General features: G+C 36.3%; 1 protein-coding gene across 6 annotated transcripts in view; it reads left to right on the top strand.

The window, feature by feature from the left end:
• The window catches only part of CCDC138 (coiled-coil domain containing 138), a 139,805-nt gene that overhangs the window by 17,011 nt on the left and 100,573 nt on the right, over positions 1–22,221 (top strand). For 5 of the 6 annotated variants that reach the window (XM_032419466.1, XM_032419469.1, XM_032419467.1 and 2 more), the window contains 3 exons: positions 9,307–9,426; positions 20,996–21,073; positions 21,390–21,497. In XM_032419466.1, the coding sequence (XP_032275357.1) occupies positions 9,307–9,426; positions 20,996–21,073; positions 21,390–21,497 (306 nt within the window). The remainder of the gene's footprint in view (positions 1–9,306; positions 9,427–20,995; positions 21,074–21,389; positions 21,498–22,221) is intronic. The other variant, XM_032419468.1, reaches the window with a different exon arrangement.

Below are 22,221 nucleotides of genomic sequence, written 5' to 3' on the forward strand. Positions count from 1 at the left end.
AAAATTATGTTTAATTTTCCTTATGAGAATTTTTATCTTTCCATTTGCATTCATTTGTATTTACCTCAGGGAACATACGTAAAAATTCAGCATCTGGATCATGTAAGGATTGGCATTTCTCTTGAGACTTAGGTCACATTTTTCTGGTTCTTTATATATTCAGTGACTTTTGGATTGTATTTGGGACCTTTTGGATATTGTACAGATTCTGGATCTGGTTATAAGCCTCTGGAGACTGTTTATTTTTTTAAGTAGTCAGCCCAGTTGAAAACACATGGAGGTTTCTCAAAAAATTAAAAATAGAACTAATTATTTATAAATTAAAGTATAGTTGACATACATTATGTTAGTTTCAGATATACAACATAGTGATTTGACATTTATATGCATTATGAAACGCTCACCATGTTAAACTAGTTACCATCTGTCACTGTATAATGCTATTACAGTATTATTGACTATATTCTCTATGCTATACTTTACATCCCTGACTCTTTTTTTAACTGGAAATTTGTACCTTTTGACCACCTTCACCCGTTTTGCCCACCACTGCCCACCTCCCTCCCATGGTGGCAGCCACACCAGTTCTTTCTTTTATGAGTCTCTGTTTTGTTTGTTCATTTGTTTTGTTTTTAGATTTCACGTAAAAGTGAAGTCAGCAGTGATTGTCTTTCTCTGAATTATTTCACTTAGCATAATACCCTCAATGTTCCTTCATGTTGTCACAAATGGCAAAATTTCATTCTCTTTTACGTCTGAGTAATATTTCACTGTGTATTTGTACCACATCTTTATCCATTTATCTATCAGTGAACACCTAGGTTTCCTCCATATCTTGGGTGTTGTAAATAATGCTACAGTGAACATAGGTGTGCATATATCTTTTGGAATTCGTGTTTTCATTTTCTTTAGGTAAATGCCCAGAAGTGGAATTGCAGGATCATATGGTAGTTCTATTTTTAATTTTTTGAGAAACCTCCATGTGTTTTCCAGAGTGACTGCACCGATTTATATTCCCACCAACAGTGCATGAGGTTTCCCTTTCTCCACATCCTTGCCAACACTTGTTATTTCTTGTGTTTTTGATACAAGCCATTCTGACTGTTGTAAGGTGATATCTCGTGGTTTTGATTTTCATTTCCCTGATGATTAGTGAAATTGAGCAATTTTTCATGTACCTTTTGGCCATCAGTATATCTGCCTTGGAAAAATATCTGTTCAGGTCCACTTCCCATTTTTTTTTTTTTTTTTGCACTAGAAGCATTTTATTATAGACAAATGAGTTATAGCATTTTAAGGTGTACATTTGAATTTTAAACTAGTTTAAGAATATTACTGTATAAAGTAGAAGCTAAAACACTGGAGTAGTAACGTTGATAAATAACTCTGTGTTTACGATAAATGGTCTGCACACACTCTGCAATGAATAGAACTGGGTCTGGTGGGTCCATCGATGCAGCCTGATGTTTCAAATCAATGGAGGCACTTCAGGGTTATCTTCAAAGTTGGGATCTTCCTCACTTGCTGTAATTTTGGGTTCAGATTGAACTCTTCGGGGCCTGTGTTTTTTCTCTTGAACTATGTTAGCCACATCAGGGAAGGAATGCTTGCTAGGATCTACTTCTAGTTTCTCAATTTGCTTGCTGCTTTGGTTTGTGTGCTCTCTGCTGCTGTCCAAGGTACTTTCCCCAGGCTTTTTTTTTTTTTTTTCCCCATTTTTTAATTGGATTGTTTATTTTGTTGTTGAGTTGTATGAGTTCTTTATATATTTTGAATATTAACTAGTATCCAAATATATTTTGGATATATCATTTGCAAATATTTTCTCCTATTCAGTAGGCTGCTTTTTTGCTTTATTGATGGTTTCCTTCACTGTGCAAAAACTTTTTAGTTTGATGTAGATCGAATTGTGGTTTTTTTCTCCAATTGTTTTTGTTTTTGTTGTCCTTGCCTGAAGAGACAGTCCAAAAATATATTTCTAAGACTGATGTCCAGGAGTTTATTACCATTGTTTTATTTTAGGAATTTTATGGTTTCAGGTCTTAGATTTAGGTCTTTAATTCATTCTGAGTTTATTTTTGTATATAGTATGAGAAAGTGGTCCAGTTTCTTTAGTATGTAGCTGTTCAGTTTTTTCAGCACCATTTATTAAAGAGACTGTCTTTTCCCCATTGTATATTGTTTCCCCCTTTGTAGTAGATGACTTTACCATATAAGCATGAGTTTATTTCTGGGCTCTCTGTTCTGTTCTGTTGATCTCCACGTCAGTTTTTGTGCTAGCACTATACTGTTTTGATAACTATAGCTTTGTGGTTAAGTTGGAAATGTGGGAGTATGATACCTCCAGGTTTGTTCTTCTTTCTCAAGGTTGCTTTGGCTATTTGGGGTCTCTTGTGGTTCAAACAAATTTTAGTATTCTTTGTTCTAATTAAGTGAAAAATGCTGTTGGCATTTTCGGTAAGGATTGCATTGAATCTGTAGATTACTTCAGGTAGTATGGAAATTTTAACAGTAGTATTTGTTCTAATTCATGAGCATGGTATATCTTCCCATTTATTTGTGACATCTTCGATTTCTTTCATTAATGCCTTATAGTTTTCAGAATACAGGTGTTTCACCTCTGTGGTTAAATTACTTCTTAGGTATTTTTATTGGTTTTAATGCAATTGTAAATGAGATTGTTTTCTTAATTTGTCTTTCTGCTACTTTGGTATTAGTATAGAAACAACTGATTTCTGTATATTAATTTTGTATCCTGCAACTTTACAGAATTCACATATTAGTTCTAATAGTTTTTGGTGAATTCTTTAGGGTTGACTATACATAATATGTTGTCATTTGCAAATAGTGACAAGTTTTACTTCTTCCTTCCCAACTTGGATGCCTTTTCTTTTTCCTCTCTAATTGCTTTGGTTAGGTCTTCCAATGCTATGTTGAATAAAAGTGGTGAAAGTAGGCATTCTAGTCTTGTTTCTAATCTTAGAATAAAAGCTTTCAGCATTTCACCATTGAGTATGATGTTAGCTGTAGCTTTCTCATATATGACCTTTATTATGTTGAAGTATGTGCCCTCTATACTCACTTTGTTAATAGTTTTAATCATGAATGGATGTTGCCTTTTGACAAATGTTTTTTCTGCATCTGTTGAGATGGTCATATGATTTTTATCCTTCATTTTGTTAATGTGCCATATCACATTGATTTGCGAATATTGAACCATTCTTGCATCCCTGGAATATATCAGGGTCATGCTGGCCTCACCTCACAGAATGAATTTGTCCTTCCTCTTTTTTTTTTTTTTAAAGATTTTATTTATTTGAGAGAGGAAGAATGAGACAGAGAGAGCATGAGAGGGGGGAGTGTCAGTGGGAGAAGCAGACTCCCCGCTGAGCAGGGAGCCCGATGTGGGACTTGATCCCAGGACTCCAGGATCATGCCCTGAGCCGAAGGCAGTTGCTTAACCAACTGAGCCACCCAGGCGCCTTGTCCTTCCTCTTAAATAATTTTGTAATAGTTGGGAGAAGGATAGGTATGAACTCTTCTTTGAATGTTTGGTAGAATTCACCTGTGAAGACATCTGTTTGTTGGGCATTTTTTGATTACTAATTCAATTTCATTTCTAGTAATTGATCTGTTCAGATTTTCTATTTCTTCCTGATGCAGTCTTGGAAGAGTGTATGTTTCTAGGAATTTATCCATTTCTTCTAGGTCATACAAGTTTTTAGCATATAATTTTTAATAATAGTCTCTTATGAGTCTTTGTATTTCTGTTGTGTCAGTTGAAACTTCTCTTTAATTTCGGACTTTATTTTTTTGAGTCCTCTCTTTTTTTCTTGGTGTACCTGGCTGTAGGTTTTTGTTCTTTTTAAATAACCTCATAATTTTGTTCATTTTTTTCTATTCTAATTCTATTTTCTACCGGTTTTTAAAGTCTGTTTCATTTGTTTCTGCTCTGATATTTATTTGTTCTTTCCTTCTGTGACCTTGGGCTTTGTTTGTTGTTCTTTTTCTAGTTCCTTTAGGTGTGAGGTTAGATTGTTTGAGATTTTTCTTGTTTCTTGAGGTCGGCCTGTAATACTGTAAATCTCCCTCTTAAAACTTCTTTTGCTGTGTCCCAAAGATTTTGGAATGATGTGTTTCCATATTCGTTTGTCTCAGGTATTTTTTGATTTCCTCTGTTTCTTTGTTGATCCACTGGTTATTTAGTAATATGTTGTTAAACTTCCATGTGTTTGTGTTTTTTCCATTTTTCTTGTAATTGATCTCCAGTTTCATGCCACTATGGTTGGAAAAGTATGTTTCCATGTGCACTTGAAAAGAATGTGTATTCTGCTGTTTTTGGATAGAGTGCTCTGTATATATCTGTTAAGTCCATCTGATCTAATGTGTTGTTCAGAATCAAGTTTTCTTACTGACGTTCTGTCTCGATGATCTATCCATTGATGTAAGTGGGGTGACAAAGTCCCCAGCTGTTATTATATTTCCATCAATTTCCCTTAATGTCTTTAGGTACTCCTATGTTGGGGGAATAGGTATTTATAATTGTTATTTCCTCGAGTTGGATTGATCCCTTTATCACTATGTAGTGCCCTTTTTTGTCTGTTACAGTCTTTGTTTTAAAGTCTGTTTTGTCTGATGTAAGTATTACTACCCCAGCTTTTTTTTTTCATTTCCATTCATATGGAATATCTTTTTACATCTCTTCACTTTGTCTGTACGTGTCTTTAGGTCTGATGTTAGTCTCTTGACTGGGTTTTGTTTTTTAATCCATTCACTCACCTTGTCTTTTTGTTGGAGCATTGAGTCCATTTACAGGTATGTACTTATTGCAATTTTGTTGTTTTCTGTTTGTTTTTATAGTGTTTCTCTCTACCTTTATTCTCTTATTCTCTTCCTTTGTAGTTGGATAACTTTCCTTAGTGTTATATTTGGCTTCCTTTCTCTTTATTTTTTGTATATCTATTATAGGTTTTTGGTTGGTAGTTATCTTGAGGTTCAAATATAACACCCTATGTATATAGCACTCTATTTTAAATTGATAGTTACTTAGATTTGAACACATTCTAAAAGCAATACATTTTACTCCCTCCCATCCACATTTTATGTATTTGACATTTTAATTTTGTGTATCCTTTAACTAAATATTATAACTATAGTTGATTTTAATACTTTTATTTTTTACCTTCATACTAGCTTTATAACTGATACACTACCTTTATTATATGTTTACTTTTCCCAGTGAAATGTTTTAATAATTCTTTTTTACTTCTAGTTATGGCTCCTTTATTTCCATTTAAGGAAATTCCTTTAACATTTCTTGTGGGGTTTGTTTAGTGGTGATGAACTCCTTTAACTTTTGTTTGTTTTGGAAACCCTATCTCTTCTTCAGTTCTGAGTGATAGTCTTATAATAATCTTAGTAATAACCTTGTGGGGTAGGGTATTCTTGTTTACAACCATGAAGGTTTTTTTAATTTAAGCACTTTGAATATGTCATGCCACTCCCTTCCAGCCTGTGAAAAATCAACTGATAGTCTTATAAGTGTTCCCTTTCTTGTTTATTTATTTATTTATTTAAGAGAGAATGTGCACGCACATGCTTTGGGGGAGGAGCAGAGGGAGAGGAAGAGAGAATCTCAAGCAGACTCCCTGCTGAGTCCGGAGCCCAACATGGGGCTTGATCCCACGACCCTGAATTCATGACCTGGGCTGAAATCAAGAGTCGGACGCCCAACCGACTGAGCCACTTAGGTGCCCCTAAGTGTTCCCTTTCATGTAACTAGTTGCTTTTTTCTTGCTTCTTTTAAGATTATCTTTTTAACTTTAATTTTTGATATGTTAATTATTATGATTCTTCCTATGGACCTCTTTGGGTTCATCTTGTTTGGGGCTCTCTGTACTTCCTGGACCTGGATGTCTGTTTCCTTCTCCAGGTTAGAGTAGTTTTTAACTGTTCTTCAAATAATTTTTCTACCTATTTCTTTCTCTCTTCTCCTTATGTACCCTTATAATGCAGTTGTTAGTATACCTGATGTTGTTCTAGAGGTCCCTTAACCTATTTTCATACTCTTTGCTGTTTAATTTGGATGATTTCCACTACCCTGTCTTCTAGATTGCTGATCTCTGTTCTTCTGCATCCTCTAATCTGCTGTTAATTATCTTTAGTGTATTTTTTAGTTCAGTTATTATATTCTTCATCCTTTATTTATATTTTTTTTTTATATTTTCTGTCTTTTTTTATAAATCCTGTCTCTGTTGAGGTTCTCACTGAATTCATCCATTTTTCTCCCCAAAGTAGAATAACTTTATGACCATTACTTTGAATTCTTTATCAGGTCGATTGTTTATCTCTGTTTCATTTAGTTCTTTTCCTGAGATTTTTTTCTCGTTCTTTTGTTCATAACATATTCCTCAGTCTTCTCATTTTGTCTGACTCTCTGTTTTTGTGTATTAGGTAAAACAGTTACGTCTCCTTGCATTGAAAGTATGGGCCTTCAGTAGAAGGTGATATGTGGGGCCCAAAAGTACAATCCCCTGGTCACCAAAACCAGGTACTCCAGGGCTGTCCCCTGTGTGTGTCCTCCACTTGTGATTGGGGTACAATTCCTGCTGGTACAGTTGAGAACGGGACTGTGCCCTGGGCCAGCATCTGGCTACAGTGCCTGGCCATGACTACTGCAGGTGCATTGGTGGTTGGGACTGGTCAGCATGCTGGCTGAGAGTCCCTCCTATGACTGCTGCCTGTGGGGTGACTTGTGACGCTGGCTCCCCCTCCCTGGGACAAAAGTTTCTTTGAACGGTTGCCCATCCTGACTAAGGATGCCCACTGGGTGTGTCAGGGTGGGTGCTGCTGAGATTGCCTGCCAGGTGTAGTGGGTCAGGAGAGTTGCCTGCTTGGTTAGGTGGGAAGGGTGGGGTGGATCTGCAGGGGAATGCCAGAGTGAGGTGAGCAGTGCTAGCAAGGTAGATGGAGAGTGTTAAAACTGGCACCCGCTGGCATTGGAACAGCTAGGCTGAAAGAGGGCCCCAAAATGGCACCCCATGGCTTTTTCTCCTAGAGAAATTTCCTGTAGATCCCTGCTTCTCTGGCACACATGCTAAAATTAGTAGATATCCCTTATATATGGTGCAGGCACTTTTCACACTGCTGCCTGTATGGTGGATCTTGAAGTGAGTGAGATTGTGGAGTTTTGGTTTCTTACTAGCTTGCAGCTCTCCAGGAATTAAGTCATACTGATTTTTCAATGCTCCTGGATTTATGCCCTGCTGAGTTTCAAAGCCAGATGTTATGGGGACTTCTCTTCCTAGTGCAGATCCCCAGGGCAAGGGTGGGAGTATGCCTCATATGGGGCTTGAACCCCAACACTCCTTAGGACCTCCATATCTGTGCTATCCCTCCTGCTTGTGGGTTGCTGTGCCAGGGTTTGTTTCCTGACCAGATTGTATTTCTGCCTCTCCCATCCTTCTTGATGTCCCTGTTTCTTTGTATCTTTACCTGTGGAAGAGCTGTTCTGCTAGCCTTCAGGTTATTCTCAGAGGGGGTTGTTCTCTATTAGTTGCAGCCTTGGTGTGTTCACAGGAAGAGGTGAGCTCAGGATCTTCCTACTCCATTTTCCCTACTCCATCCTAATTAGGTATAGGCCAAAATTCTTTCTCACCTCAGTTCAGTTTTCAGAGCTTTTATGATGTTGCTTCATAGATGTCTTGTGCATGTGCCACTTAGGTTAGTCTGATACTCAGGCAGTGACATGAATCTTAGTTCAGTTCTCAAGACCTGTATTATGGTGCTCTGTGTCTTTCCCATGCTTACAGAATTTGGGGGTTAGTCTGAGACTTGGGTAGTATTTTTAAACTGAGCTCTGATCTCTCCATGTTTGCTCTGCTGCTTTTGTCTGTGCTGTGCTTAGGCGGCTTAGGGTTTGGCCAGATTTCTACGAGTTTATGTACACCAGAATGAAAACATGTTCTTTCTGAGTCTATCTTCTCTTCTCTGAGATACTCCCCACATTCCTTGGCTCACAGTGGCCGTTTTCCTGGCTTCCCTGGGTGGAAAGGTGGAGTTTCTCTCAGAGTTTTAGCAGCCTGTACTTCAGCTGCACTTCAATAGCCAGAGGCCTGTGTTGGGGCAAGACTACTAGAGAAAAGAAAAAACAAAAACCCTGGAAACTTCACCCTCTTGAGGGTTGCTTCTCCACATTTTCACTCCTTTTTACAACTCCCTGCTTCTGTTTACTTTTTACAGTCCTTAAGGTAGTCACTTTTTGTGTTTTGTCTAAGATTTTTAGTTGTAATCAGTAACAGAACTAGAGTGTAGTGGGCTTATTTTGCCATTCTGGAAATGGAACTCATATCCCCTATATATTTTTAGTATCTTTGGATTTGGAAGAATTTGGAGAAAGAGAATATTAACCTAATGTTTGAAATAACCATATTTGTGACTATATACTAAGTTATTTAAAGAATCATTTAATGTAATAATAAAATTACATAAAGCTAATGTTTTCACATGATTGGATTTTTAAAAAGGGCAGAAAAAGAAATGCTTGGATTCTCAAGAGGTTTTCCTCCTTGATTTATTCTTGAATTTTTTTCTCTTGAGATTTGTCTGTTATTCTTACTAAGTGTAAAGATAACAGCCTTATTTTAATGGTACCTATATGATTACTTGGAAGAAAGAAATTAATTCAGTTTCTTGATTTCCTATAGAAACTTGTTTGTTTTAATACATTATAAATTGAGAATAAAATGTGAAATAAACTATACATATTTGCGCTTTAAATCAAAATGTGTTACCTCATTTAAATGTAATTAGAGAGTTACATGATTTGAATTATTTATAAAACTGATTAAGGAGAGTCAAATAGTTTGACACTCAGAAATTTAATTATGTTTTTAAATTTTTTGAGATGTAAACAATTTTAGCTACTTAATGAGAACAAGAAATTAGTTCTATCTATGACTGTTTATTTTCAAGGGTAACTTAAATCTTAAATTTTAATTTATAAAGCTGTGAATAACTAACTAGTCTCTTGAAGAAGATCAGAAACCCTTCATTGTTTTATCATTCCATGATATGAAAGAAATTATTTCAGTGCGTTCAGTGGATCTTTTTGAGCACCTGCAGAAAATAGTTTTTTAAGGAACTTAACAAATGCTTTTAATGCTTAGTTATTATGTTGGTTGATGATACAGTTTTTATAAACTATTTGCAGTATTAGTCATGTATGCTTAAATGTACTGATTAAAGTCCTGATTCAAGGATGGAATCCTTACCTAATTTTTAGATCAGATTTTTTTTCCCTTCTAGCAACACGATGCAGAAGTTGAGCATTTAACTGAAGTTCTTAAGGAAAGAAATAAAGAAAGCAAGAGGCTAAGGTCCTCTTTCGATGCATTGAAAGAATTGAATGATAACTTAAAAAAGCAGGTAAGACCTATTTTAATAAATACTAGATTATAAGATTTTTAAAACCTATCATCTATATTTAACAAATTATATATCAAAGTCTTAGAATATATTCTAGCTAGAGAAAATTTTGATTAACTTTATTTCCTATAATACTTCCAAATATAAATATGGTATTCTTAAGCTTTTGATCTCTCATCATCTGTTTTAGCATCCAGCTGAGAAGATGTTTTTGCAGTTTAGAGTTTTTAAAATATAAGAGCAATTACTAAATTACTAGATTTAAATGAGCAAAAAAAAAAAAACAACAACATGATAATGTGGAGATTTTTACGCATTGATTTTAGCTAATACTTCTTTTAACTGCTGTTTTACACCACTGCTTATTTAACATTCGTTTATTTTCTGGACATCTATTATATGCTAGGCACTGTACTAGCGTGAATACAGAGTACTGTCATACAGAGGGCTATCATATTGTACTGTGATTACATAAGTGATGTAATCTAGGTTACTGCTTAATAGGAGTTGTGTATCCTTTTTTTTTTTTTTTAACTTTTGCCAGTTTTTGACTGAAAGATGAGAAAGAATAGTTCAAGAAAGACAGGAGAATGATTATGTTTGTATTTGTGTAAGGAGAAGTAGATGAGCAGAAATTGGGGTAAACCCAGTCACTTCAAAAATGAAAGCTTTGGGCTGGAACTTCATGGATTCTAAAATGTAACTAAGCTCAGACTCTCAGAGATAATATGCATCCTGGAATTCTTTAGGTAGCTATATGTTTTCAGTTTCTGTTTTTGATGTTCTGTAGTCACTGCTTGTTACAGCCTTTCTCATTGGCAGTGACAACTAGCTACAACATTTCTCATTTGATCTAAGTTCTTTGGCTTCCCTGAATTCATTTATGGCCTCCCACAGTAGGAGTATGGATGGCCTTCACTTACTGTTGTCTGGAAGCCTGCTTTATCCCTGGAGAGATTACTTTTCCCCATCACACTCTCAATCTAGTGTGCTCTCGCTCTCTTTTTTTTTTAAGATTTTATTTATTTATTTGAGAAAGAGAGTGAGCAAGAGAGGAGAGAGCACAAGCCAGGGGAGGGACAGAGGGAGAGGGAGGAGCAGACTCCCCACTGAGCAGGGAGCCTGATGTGGAACTCGATCCCAGGACCCTGGGATCATGACCTGAGCTGAAGGCAGTTGCTTAACCAACTGAGCCACCAGACGCCCCCTCTCTCTTTTTAATTGAAGTACAGTTGGTTGACACAAAACATTATATTAGTTTCAGATGTACAATAATGATTTGACAATGTTATATGGTATACTGTGCTCAGCACAAGTGTAGGTACTATCTGTCACCATACAACTCTAGCACTCTTTTTTTTTTTTTTTTTAAAGATTTTATTTGACAGAGAGAGACACAGCGAGAGAAGGAACACAAGCAGGGGGAGTAGGAGAGGGAGAAGCAGGCCTCCTGCCAAGCGGGGAGCCCGATGCGGGGCTCAATCCCAGGAACCCAGGATCACAACCTAAGCCAAAGACAGAGGCTTAATGACTGAGCCACCCAGGCGCCCCATAGCACTCTTTTTTTGAGAAGGGTTTCTTTAACTGCTAGCCAAAGAACATTGTTGCCCGTACCTATCTCTTAAGGTTATATATTTGTTAATAATTTTGTATGTGTTTGTATGGGTGTGTGGTGAGTGGAGTGGATATGTGAATTATTACATGACTGACCTATTGATAATTGGATTTTTGATCTAGTGTGACCAAACTGAAAGAGCTTGGGAGAAATTCTTTGGTACCAGCTGGGAGAATGTTTTTTTATGGTTACTCTGTTTAGTGTAGATGAGGAGTCAGCAATTTTTTTCTTTAAGGATGAAATAGTAAATATTTTGGGCTCTGTGAGCCATGCAGTCTGTCATGACTCAACTCTGACATAATGCAAAAGTAGCTACAGGCAATAAGTAAGTGAATGAGCATGGCTGTATTCTAATAAGATGTTATTTATAACAGTAAACAGTGTTCAGATTTGGTCCATGGGCTGTAGTTGGCCAACTTTTGGCATGATGAATGATGTATATATACAGTTGACCCTTAAACACCATGGGTTTGAACTGTGTTCCACTTATATGAAATTTTTTTTTTTGATAGATGTGGTACAGTATTATAAATGTATTCTCTCTTCCTTATGATTTTCTTTTTCATGTCAGAGTCTACCATCTTTTATTATTATTTTTTTCTCATTACATTCAGGAAAATTATTCTCCTGTAGTAATCCTGGATATGACAAAGATCCAGCTGGGAATTGGATTTTCCCATCGCTTCTCAAGGGTATTTTCTGCTGATCTGGGTCACTTTGTTCCCTTCCTCCTCCCCTCCTCGGAATCCACCTGTCTTCATTTTTTTTCTTTTTTTGATGTTCATTTTTCTTTTTTTTTTTTTCTTTCCTCTCTCTCTTTTTTAAAATTTAAATTCATTTAATTCACATATTATTAGTTTCAGAGGTAGAGTTCAGTGATTCATCAGTCTCATATAATACCCAGTGCTCCTTGTATCATGTGCCTTCTTTAATGTCTATCACCCAGTTACCTCATCGCCCCACCCGTCCCCCTCCAGCAGCCCTCAGTTTCCCATGATTAAGAGTCTCTTATCGTTTGTCTCCCTCTCAGATTTCATCTTGTTTTATTTTTCCCTTCTTCTACTATGATCCTCTGTTTTGTTTCTTAAATTACATATGAGTGAGATCATATGATAATTGTCTTTTTCTGATTAACTTATTCACTCAGCATAATACCCTCCAGTTCCATCCACGTCAGTGTAAATGATAAGATTTCATCCTTTCTGATGGCTGCATAATATTCCATTATACCACATCTTCTTTATCCAGTCATCTGTCAGTGGACATCTGGGCTATTTCCATAGTTTGCCTATTGTGGACATTTGCTGCTATAAACATTGGGGTGCAGGTGCCCCTTCAGATCACTACATTTTGTATCTTTGGGGTAAATACCTGGTGGTGCAATTGCTGGGTGGTAGGGTAGCTCTATTTTTAACTTTTTGAGGAACCTCCATACTGTTTTCCAGAGTGGCTGCACCAGCTTGCATTCCCACCAGCAGTGAAGAGGGTTCCCCTTTCTCTGCATCCTCACCAATATCTGTTGTTTCCTGACTTGTTCATTTTAGCCATTCTGACTGGCATGGGTTGGTATCTCATTGTGATTTTGATTTGTATTTCCCTGATGCCGAGTAATGTTGAGCCATTTTTTCATGTGTCTGATGGCCATTTATATGTCATCTTTGGAGAAATGTCTGTTCATGTCTTCTGCCCATTTCTTGACTGGATTATTTGTTTTTTGGGTGTTGAGTTTGATAAATTCTTTCTAGATCTTGGATACTAGCCCTTTATCTGATATGCCATTTGCAAATATCTTCTCCCATTCTGTCAGTTGTCTTTTGGTTTTGTTGACTATTTCCTTTGCTGTGCAAAGGTTTTTTATTTTTATGAAATTCCAGTAGTTCATTTTTCCTTGTTTCCCTTGCCTTTGGAGATGTGTCTAGCAAGAAGTTGCTGCGGCCAAGGTCGAAGAGGTTATTGCCTGTGTTCTCCCCTAGGATTTTGATGGATTCCTGTCTTACATTTTTAGGTCTTTCATCCATTTTGAGTTTATTTTTGTGTAAGCTGTAAGAAAGTGGTTCAGTTTCATTCTTCTGCATGTGGCTGTCCAATATTCCCAACACCATTTGTTGAAGAGACTGTCTTTTCTCCATTGGATATTCTTTCCTGCTTTGTCAAAGATTAGTTGACCATAGAGTTGAGGGTCCATTTCTGGGCTCTCTAGTCTGTTCCATTGATCTATGTGTCTGTTTTTGTGCCAGTACCATACTGTCTTGATGATGACAGCTTTGTTGTAATAGAGCTTGAAGTCTGGAATTGTGATGCCGCCAGCTTTGGTTTAATTATTTTTTAAGTAGGCTCCATGCCCAGCATTTAATGTACTGTTGGACCTTGTTGGCTGTTACCTTGGGGGAATTTTGGCATCCATGTTCATCAGGGATATTGGCCTGTAATTCTTTTTGGTGGGGTCTTTGGTTTTGGGATCAGGGTAATGCTGGCCTCAGAACGAGCTTGGAAGTATTCCTTCCATTTCTATTTTTTGAAACAGCTTCAGAAGCATAGATATAAATTCTTCTTTAAATGTTTGGTAGAATTCCCCTGGAAAGCCATCTGGCCTTGGACGCTTGTGTTTTGGGAGATTTTTGATTACTGCCTCAATTTCCTTGTTGGTTATGGGTCTGTTCAGGTTTTCTATTTCTTCCTGTTTCAGTTTTGGTAGTTTATACATTTCTAGGAATGCATCCATTTCTTCCAGATTGTCTAATTTGTTGGCATATAGTTGCTCATACTATGTTCTTATAATTGTTTGTGTTTCTTTGGTGTTGGTTGTGATCTTTCCTCTTTCATTCACTATTTTATTTATTTGGATCCTTTACTTTTCTTTTTGATGAATCTGACCAGGGGTTTATCGATTTTGTTTATTCTTTTGAAGAATCAGCTCCTAGTTTCATTGCTCTGTTCTAGTGTTCTTTTGGTTTCTATTTCATTGATTTCCCCTCTAATCGTTATTAATTCACTTCTCCTGCTGCATTTAGGCTTTCTTTGCTTTTCTTTCTCCTGTTCCTTTAGGTGTAGGGTTAGATTGTGTATTTGAGACTTTTCTTGTTTCTTGAGAATGGCTTGTATTGCTATGTACTTCCCTCTTAGGACCACCTTTGCTGCCTCCCAAAGGTTTTGAACAGTTGTGTTTTCATTTTCATTTGTTTCCATGAATTTTAATTCTTTAATTTCCTGGTTGACCCATTCATTCTTTAGTAGGATGCTCTTTAACCTCCATGTATTTGAGTTCTTTCCAAATTTCCTCTTGTGATTTGAGTTCAAGTTTCAAAGCATTGTTGTCTAAAAATATGCAGGGAATAATCCCAGTCTTTTCATACTGGTTGAGACCTGATTTGTGACTGCGAATGTGATCTATTCTGGGGAATGTTCCATGTGCACTAGAGAGAAGAATATGTATTCTGTTGCTTTAGGATGGAATGATCTGAATATATCTGTTAAGTCCATCTGGTCCAATGTGTCATTCAAAGCCCTTGTTTCCTTGTTGATCTGCTGCTTATATGATCTGTCCATTGCAATGAGTGAAGTGCTAATGTCCCCAATTATTATTGTATTATTATCAATTTGTTTCTTTAATTTTGTTATTAACTGGTTTATATATTTGGCTGTTCCCAAGTTAGCAGCATTAAGTATTTACAGTTGTTAGATCTTCTTGATGGATAGACCCTTTAATTTTGATATAGTGTACCTCTTAATCTTTTATTACCGTCTTTGTTTTAAAATCTAATTTGTCTGATATAAAGATTGCTACCCCAGCTTTCTTTTGATGTCCATTAGCATAATAAATGGTTCTTCACCCCCTCATTTTCAAGCTGGAGGTGTCCTTGGGTCTAAAATGAGTCTCTTGCGGATAGCATATCGATGGGTCTTGCTTTTTAAATTTTTTTTTTTTTTTAAGATTTTATATTTATTTGACAGAGAGAGCACAAGCAGGGGGAGTGGCAGGCAGAAGGAGAAGGGGAAGCAGGCTCCCCACCAAGCGGGGAGCCTGATGTGGGGCTTGATCTCAGGGACCTGGGATGATGACCTGAACTGAAGGCAGATGCTCACCCAACTGAGCCACCCAGGCTCCCTGGTCTTGCTTTTTTATCCAATCTGATACCCTGTGTCTTTTGATTGGGACATTTAGCCCATTTACATTCAGAGTAACTATTGAAAGATTTGGATTTAGTGCTACTGTATTACCTATAAAGTCACCTGTTTCTGTATATTGTCTTGGTCCTTTCTGGTCTGTTACTTTTGGGCTCTCTCTTTGCTTCAAGGATCCCCTTTAATATTTCTTGCAGAGCTGGTTTAGTGATCACAAATTCTTTTAGTTTCTGTTTGCCCTGGAAGCTTTTTATCTCTTCTTCTATTTTGAATGACAGCCTTGCTGGTAAACTATTCTTGGCTGCATATTTTTCTCATTTGGCACCCTGAATATGTCTTGCCAGTCCTTTTTGGCTTTCCAGGTCTCTGTGGATAGGTCTGCTACCAGTCTAATGTTTCTACCCTTGTAGGTTACCGACCTCTTGTCCCGAGCTACTTTCAGGATTTTCTCTTTTTCTCTGAGATTTGCAAGCTTCACTATTATTTTGAGGTGTTGACCTATTTTTCATGATTTTGAGGGGGATTCTCTGTGCCTCCTGGACTTGATTGCCTGTTTCCTTTCCCAGATTAGGGTAGTTCTCAGGTATAATTTGCTCAAGTATATCTTCTTCCCCCTCCCCTTTCTTTTTTCTGTGATTTCAATTCTAATATTGTTTTGCTCCATGGTATCACTGATCTCTTGAATTCTCCCCTGGTGATCCATTAGTTGTTTATCCCTCTTTTTCTCAGCTTCTTTATTCTCCATCATTTTGTCTTCTATATTACTAATTCTCTCTTCTGAGTCATTCATCATAGCAGTTAGAGCCTCCATTTTTTTTTTAAAGATTTTATTTATTTATTTGTCAGAGATAGAGAGATAGAACAACAGCGCAAGCAGGGGGAACAGCAGTCAGAGGGAGAAGCAGTCTCCCCGCTGAGCAAGGAACCCAATTTGGGGCTCGATTCCAGGATCCTGGGATCATGACCTGAGCCGAAGGTAGATGCTAACTGACTGAGCCACCCAGGTATCCGTAAAGCCTCCATTTTTGATTGCATCTCATTAATAGCCTTTTTGATTTCAACTTGTTTAGATTTTAGTTCTTTTATTTCTCCTGATAGGGATTTTCTCGTGTTTTCTATGCTTTTTTCAAGGTCAGCTAGTATATTTATAATCGTTATTCTGAACTCTAGTTCCAGTATCTTATAGCCATACTGATTAGGTCCCTGGCAGTCAGAACTTCCTCTTGTTCTTTTGAGATGAGTTTTACCATCTTGTAATTCTGTCCAGAGAAGAATAGATGAATGAGAGAACAAAATACTAAAATGTCAACAATGACCCCAGATAAATATACACTAAGCAAATCAGAAGAGCCCCAGAACCGAAAAAACAAAAAAATTTAAGAAAAAATAAAAAATAAAAAAAATGAGAGAGAATATAATCAGACAGGTGAACAGAACAGAGCAATTCATTGGATCCTGTGTGTATTTTGGTCTGTTTGTTGGAAGACTAGATCCCGGAACACCTGAGTGTCTTACTTGGTTAAGCGTCTGCCTTCAGCTGAGGTCATGATCCCAGAGTCCTGGGATCGAGTCCCCCATCGGGCTCCTTGTTCAGCAAGGATCCTGTGTCTCCTCTGCTTGCTGCTCCCCCTGCTTGTGCTCTTTCTCAGCTTCTTTCCATCTCTCTCCCTCTCTGACAAATAAATAAGTAAAATCTTTAAAAAAAAAAATAAAAACTAGATCCCAAAATTGTAAAAAAAGGAAAAGTTATGTATATACAAAAATAAAATTAAATACAATGAAAGGATAGAATAACTGTAAAAACGAAAATTTAAAAAAACTTAAAAGAGTTGACAAAATAAGAAATTGGTTGAAAATGAAAGAGAAAAGAAATAGTAAATTTGGAAGACTAATCATGAGGAAAAAAACATGAATTCTATATACTGTTTTCCTCTAGTGCTGGAGTTTTGCAGTTCTTTGTGGTTGGTAAAGTTGGTCTTAGTTGGATGTTCTTGCTGATCTTCTTGGGGAGGGGCCTGTTGCACTGATTCTCAGGTGTCTTTGCCCCAGGAGGAATTGCATTGCCCCATGCCAGGGGTCAGGCTATGTAATTGGCCCCGGATTGCTCTATATGGCTTTTGTTCCCTGAAGGCTTTACACGCGGCTTTAGATATTGAGAATGGAAATGGCGGCCTCCCAATCTCCAGCCCTGGAGCTAAAAGCTCGTGCCCCACCACCCCCCACTCCTCAGTGTGCCCTTGGGGAAAAGCAGTCAATCATTCCTGTGTCCCTGGTCTCCATCTGCACTCTGTGCTCACCTAGCCCATGACTGAGCATTTCTATTCAGTCATGTGACCCCGCTTGGAATCTCCAAAGCCTGCAGACTCCTGTGGTGCCCACCCGCGCCATTCTTTCCCAGGAGGGAGGGTTGTCTGACTGCGGTTCTGCCATTTGCTGGTTCCCTGCTCAGAGAGTGGTTGCCCAACCCTTCTGCGGTTTGTGTTTTATGGCAACACTGTTCTGAAAGCCCACTTCTGGGCTTGCTCATGGCAGCCGGCTTTCCTGCTCCGATGCCTGGGAACTCTCACGCACTCAGGTACCCCTGTTCTTTCTGTGACCCCTGCGATCCTGAGAGCACACTGTCCCACCTAGGATTCTTCCCTGTCTGGCCACCTGAGTACCTTTCAGGCAGGGACATATACCAGAGCAGACTTCTAGAAGTTCTGATTTTTCGCTGTAGTACTATATTACTTTCTGGTAGCCAGCTTTCTGCAGCTCCCTACTCTCGCGGTTTATCTTCCAATATGTTGCTTAGGATTCACTTCTCCACACCTCCTACCTTGCAGAAAGTGCTTGCTTTTCTATTTGTAGAATTGCAGCAATTCTTTTCTTAGAGCTCTGGTTCAGTTCACAGGAGTTCAGAATGATTTGATAGCTCTCTAGCTGAATTCCTGGGACCAGACAAAACTAAAGTCTCTTATTCCTCCGCCATCTTGGAATGTCTGTCCTTATGATTTTCCTAATAACATTTTGTTTTCTCTAGCCTACTTTATTATAAGAACATTGTGTATCATACATATAACATTAAAAAATATGTGTTAATTGGCTGTTTATATTATCATTAAAGCTCCTTGTCAACAGTAAGCTACTAGTAAAGTGTTTTGGGGAGTCAAAAGTTCTTTGTGGATATTTTATTGCCCAGGGGTTGGTGACCATCACCCCTGCATGGTTCAAAGCTCAACTGTGTTTCAAAATTGCTAAATAAAAAGGTAACTTATTTCTGTGACTGACTTGCATGGTAATTTATGGTAGCATTGGACATAAATAAGTCTGCAATATTATTATGATAATAATAAAACAATTCCCATTAAGTCTTGCCAAGCTGAGGAGTCAAGGATTAATATTCAGGATTCATCAGGCTAGAGAGTCCCTGTGAATACCATAGGCTCTCATTTGAAAGAATCAGGGTTGCACCCTAGGAGGAGGCAAATTAGAGATATATGAAATCCTCCTCAAGCTGAAATGTGGTCTTAACTGATATTAGTTCCTGTTTAGAATAAGGCGATCAGTTCCCATTTTGAGTATCTAGCAAAGGAAAGAATGAGCCCTCTCTGAAAGAAAATGTGTACAAAATTTATATATTTTCTTTGTCATTCTATACAAAATTAATCATTATATTAAAAGACAGAATCACATGAATCACTGAATTCTACTCATGAAACCAATATTGCACTGTATGTTAATTAACTAGAATTTAAATAAAAATTATAAAAAGACAGAATCATATAACTCAATATGAAGAGAACAAAAATGCCCCAGGCAATGTGAATATACCTGGCAGTGATCCAGATATTGGAGCTAGTAGGTAGTGATTTTAAAATAATGATTAATGTGTTCAAAAAAGTAGAAAAAAAGATTGAGAACTTAGAGAAGCAGAATTTATAAAAAGGAATTAAAATGAAATTCTGAAACTAAAAAATACACTAATTGAATTTCAGAACTCCAGTGAATGGGTTTAATAGCAGATGAGATGCAGCAGAAGACACGGTTAATGAACTGGAAGATGATTTCCTAAAAAGTTTCGAAATAAAAACATTGAGTAGAGAAAGAATAAACAAATTTATAAAAGAGATATGTTTCGTTAAAATTTCTAACATGGGAGTTCAAAAAGAGATCATAGGGCAAAAACAAAATATTTGAAGAGAAATGGCCACATATTATCCAAAACTTGTGAAAACAGTATGCCAACTTATAGATTCAAGAAACTATGTTAAGCCTAAACAGGATAAATGTTGAGAAAAAGCAAACATAGGAACATTGTTTTAAGATTGCTGAAAACATTAGATAAAGATAAAATTTTTAAAGTGATCAGAGAAAAATAAGACACTTTACTTTGAGAGAAGGAGCAGTAAGACTTACGACTATCTTTTAAGGAGGAAACATCATATACCTTAAATATAAATAGAAAAAGAGAGAAAAACCCTCCTTCTTGTTGTATGAGGCCAGCATAACCTTGAAACTAAATGTGTCAAGATTTTTATAAGAAAAGAAAAATTCAAATCAGTTGCATGGATATAGTTGCAAGAAATTTAAATATTAGCAAATTGAATCTAGCAATACATAAAAATAATGTAGCTAAATGGATTTAGTACAGGAATTACAAAGTTTATCATTTGGAAGTTATGGTTTATCATTTGAAAATTATGGTTTATCATTTGAAAATTAACACATCTGATAAATGGAGAAAAATCATATTTCTATTGATAATAAAATTCAGCACTAACTCCTGATATTAGTAATAAAAGAGAACTTAATTTTGATAAGGTATCTACAAAAATAACCCAACAACAAAATCATATTTAAGTTATTGTTTTCCCTCTGAAATCAGAAGAAGGGTGCTCTTTTAACTGTTTCTATTGAACACTGTACTGAGAGTCCTAGTCAGTGCAATAGGGAAAAAAAATAGAAAATAAGGATTGGAAAGGAAGAAATAAGAATTATCTACTGATAACATGATTATGTAACTGTATATACAGGTATCCAAATGGATATACAGACAAGTTAGTAGAATAAAGCAAATATAGGCAAATCCTTGGATGTAAGTTCAATATACAAATATCAATTGTATTTTTATATACCAGCTGTAATCAAATAGTGTTATTTATTGAAAGATCCCACAGATAATAGCATCAAAAAGCATTAGCTATCCAGGAATAAATTTAAAAGAAAGATGTATATAACACATACACTGAAAAGTACAAAACATTATTAAAAGAAAATAAATATATCTAAATCATTTGAAGGCTACGTTATGTTCATAGATATGAAGACTCAATATTTATAAACATGTCAGTTCTTCCCAAATTCATACATTTAATCCTATTTCAATAATTCATTACACTGCATACTTAATGATTTGTACACTTTCATGTACATACATAAAAAGTTCAATTAAAAGACATTTCCCATTAAAACATATACTTGTAAGATCTCAGGAGACTTGCAAATTTTTTGTAGAATGAAGTAAACTTAGATACTATTAGTACTTTAGGGATAAATGATTTTAGCTATGATTTTTTTTTAATTAAAATATTTTTTTATTGAAGTATAATTGACATACAATATCCTATTAGTTTCAGGTATATATCATAGTGATTCACTATTTTTATACATTTCAAAATGATTTCCATGATAAGTCTAATTACCATAAGTGGTGATCTTCTTTAATTACGAATGCTATCTCTGTTTTGTTACATTGTTTGGTTATACAGACTAGATAATATCTTTACAAAATCTTTAGTATGAAATCAGCTTAAGTTTTATATTGAAATATTTAATGTTTTCTCACTTTAGTTAAATGAAGTAAGTGAAGAAAACAAGAAGATGGAGATTCAGGCTAAGAGAGTTCAAGCTCGTTTAGATAATTTACAGGTAAGTTGCCTGCTCTTTTGACACAAGGGATTTTTTTTTTTTTTGAAGATTTTATTTATTTATTTGACAGAGAGAACATGAGAGAGGGAACACAAGCAGAGGGAGTGGGAGAGGGAGAAGCAGGCCTCCCGCTGAGCAGGGAGCCCGATATAGGACTGGATCCCAGGACCCTGGGATCATGACCTGAGCTGAAGGCAGATGCTTAATGACTGAGCCACCCAGGTGCCCCGACACAAGTGAATTTTAAGTGATTTCCTTTGGATTTTCCCACCTTTAATACAATTGTATTTTAATTCATGGATATGTACTGTTGCAGAGGAAGTATGAGTTTATGACAATACAGAGATTGAAAGGAAATTCGCATGCTGCTAATGAAATGAAAAGTTTAAAACAAGATAAAGTACCAGTCTCAAAAACTCACAAGGTATGATACAATTGAAAATTTCTCCAGTAGAAAATAAAGACATTTTCTCTTTGTTCTTGAATCTGTTTTTGGCAAACATCATTTTGGTATGAAAGGATTCACCATAATAATTCCTTTACAGAGAAATATCTGTATAATATTTCTAATATGCTTTTATTTACAAAAGCAAAACAAAATATTTCAGCAGTGTTTCAGGCACAGACCTTAAGCTTAATAAGAGCTTTATTATTCATTGTGTTTTAAGATTCCACAAACTTTCAATGTTTTCTGTCAAGACTGCAATCCATGCCTGAATGGGCTTTATTTATTTTTTCCTAAGGAATTTTTTACTTTGAGGTATAAATTACATACAGTAATATAATGCAGAGATCATTAAGTATATAGCTTAGTCAGTTTTGACAAATGCCTATACTCATGTAACCTGCAACTAGATATAGAACATTTCCATCATCCTAGAAAGTTCCCTTATGTCCCTTCTCAGTTCTTCCTTGCAAGAAGTAGCTGTTAATCTGATTTCTATCACCATGGATTAATTTTGCCTATTTTAGAACTTTAGTCAGTGGGGTTGTATAGTATGCTCTCATCTGGGTAAGGCTTATTTTGCTCATCATAACATTGGGTGTATCAATAGTTTGTTCCTCTGTATTGCTCAGTAGTATTCTACTGTTTGAATATATCACAATTTGTTTATCCATTCTTCTTTTAATAGACACCTGGGCTATTT

The sequence above is a fragment of the Phoca vitulina genome, unplaced genomic scaffold (assembly GCF_004348235.1).
Source record: "Phoca vitulina isolate PV1807 unplaced genomic scaffold, GSC_HSeal_1.0 scaffold22, whole genome shotgun sequence".
NCBI classification, from domain to species: Eukaryota; Metazoa; Chordata; class Mammalia; order Carnivora; family Phocidae; genus Phoca; species Phoca vitulina.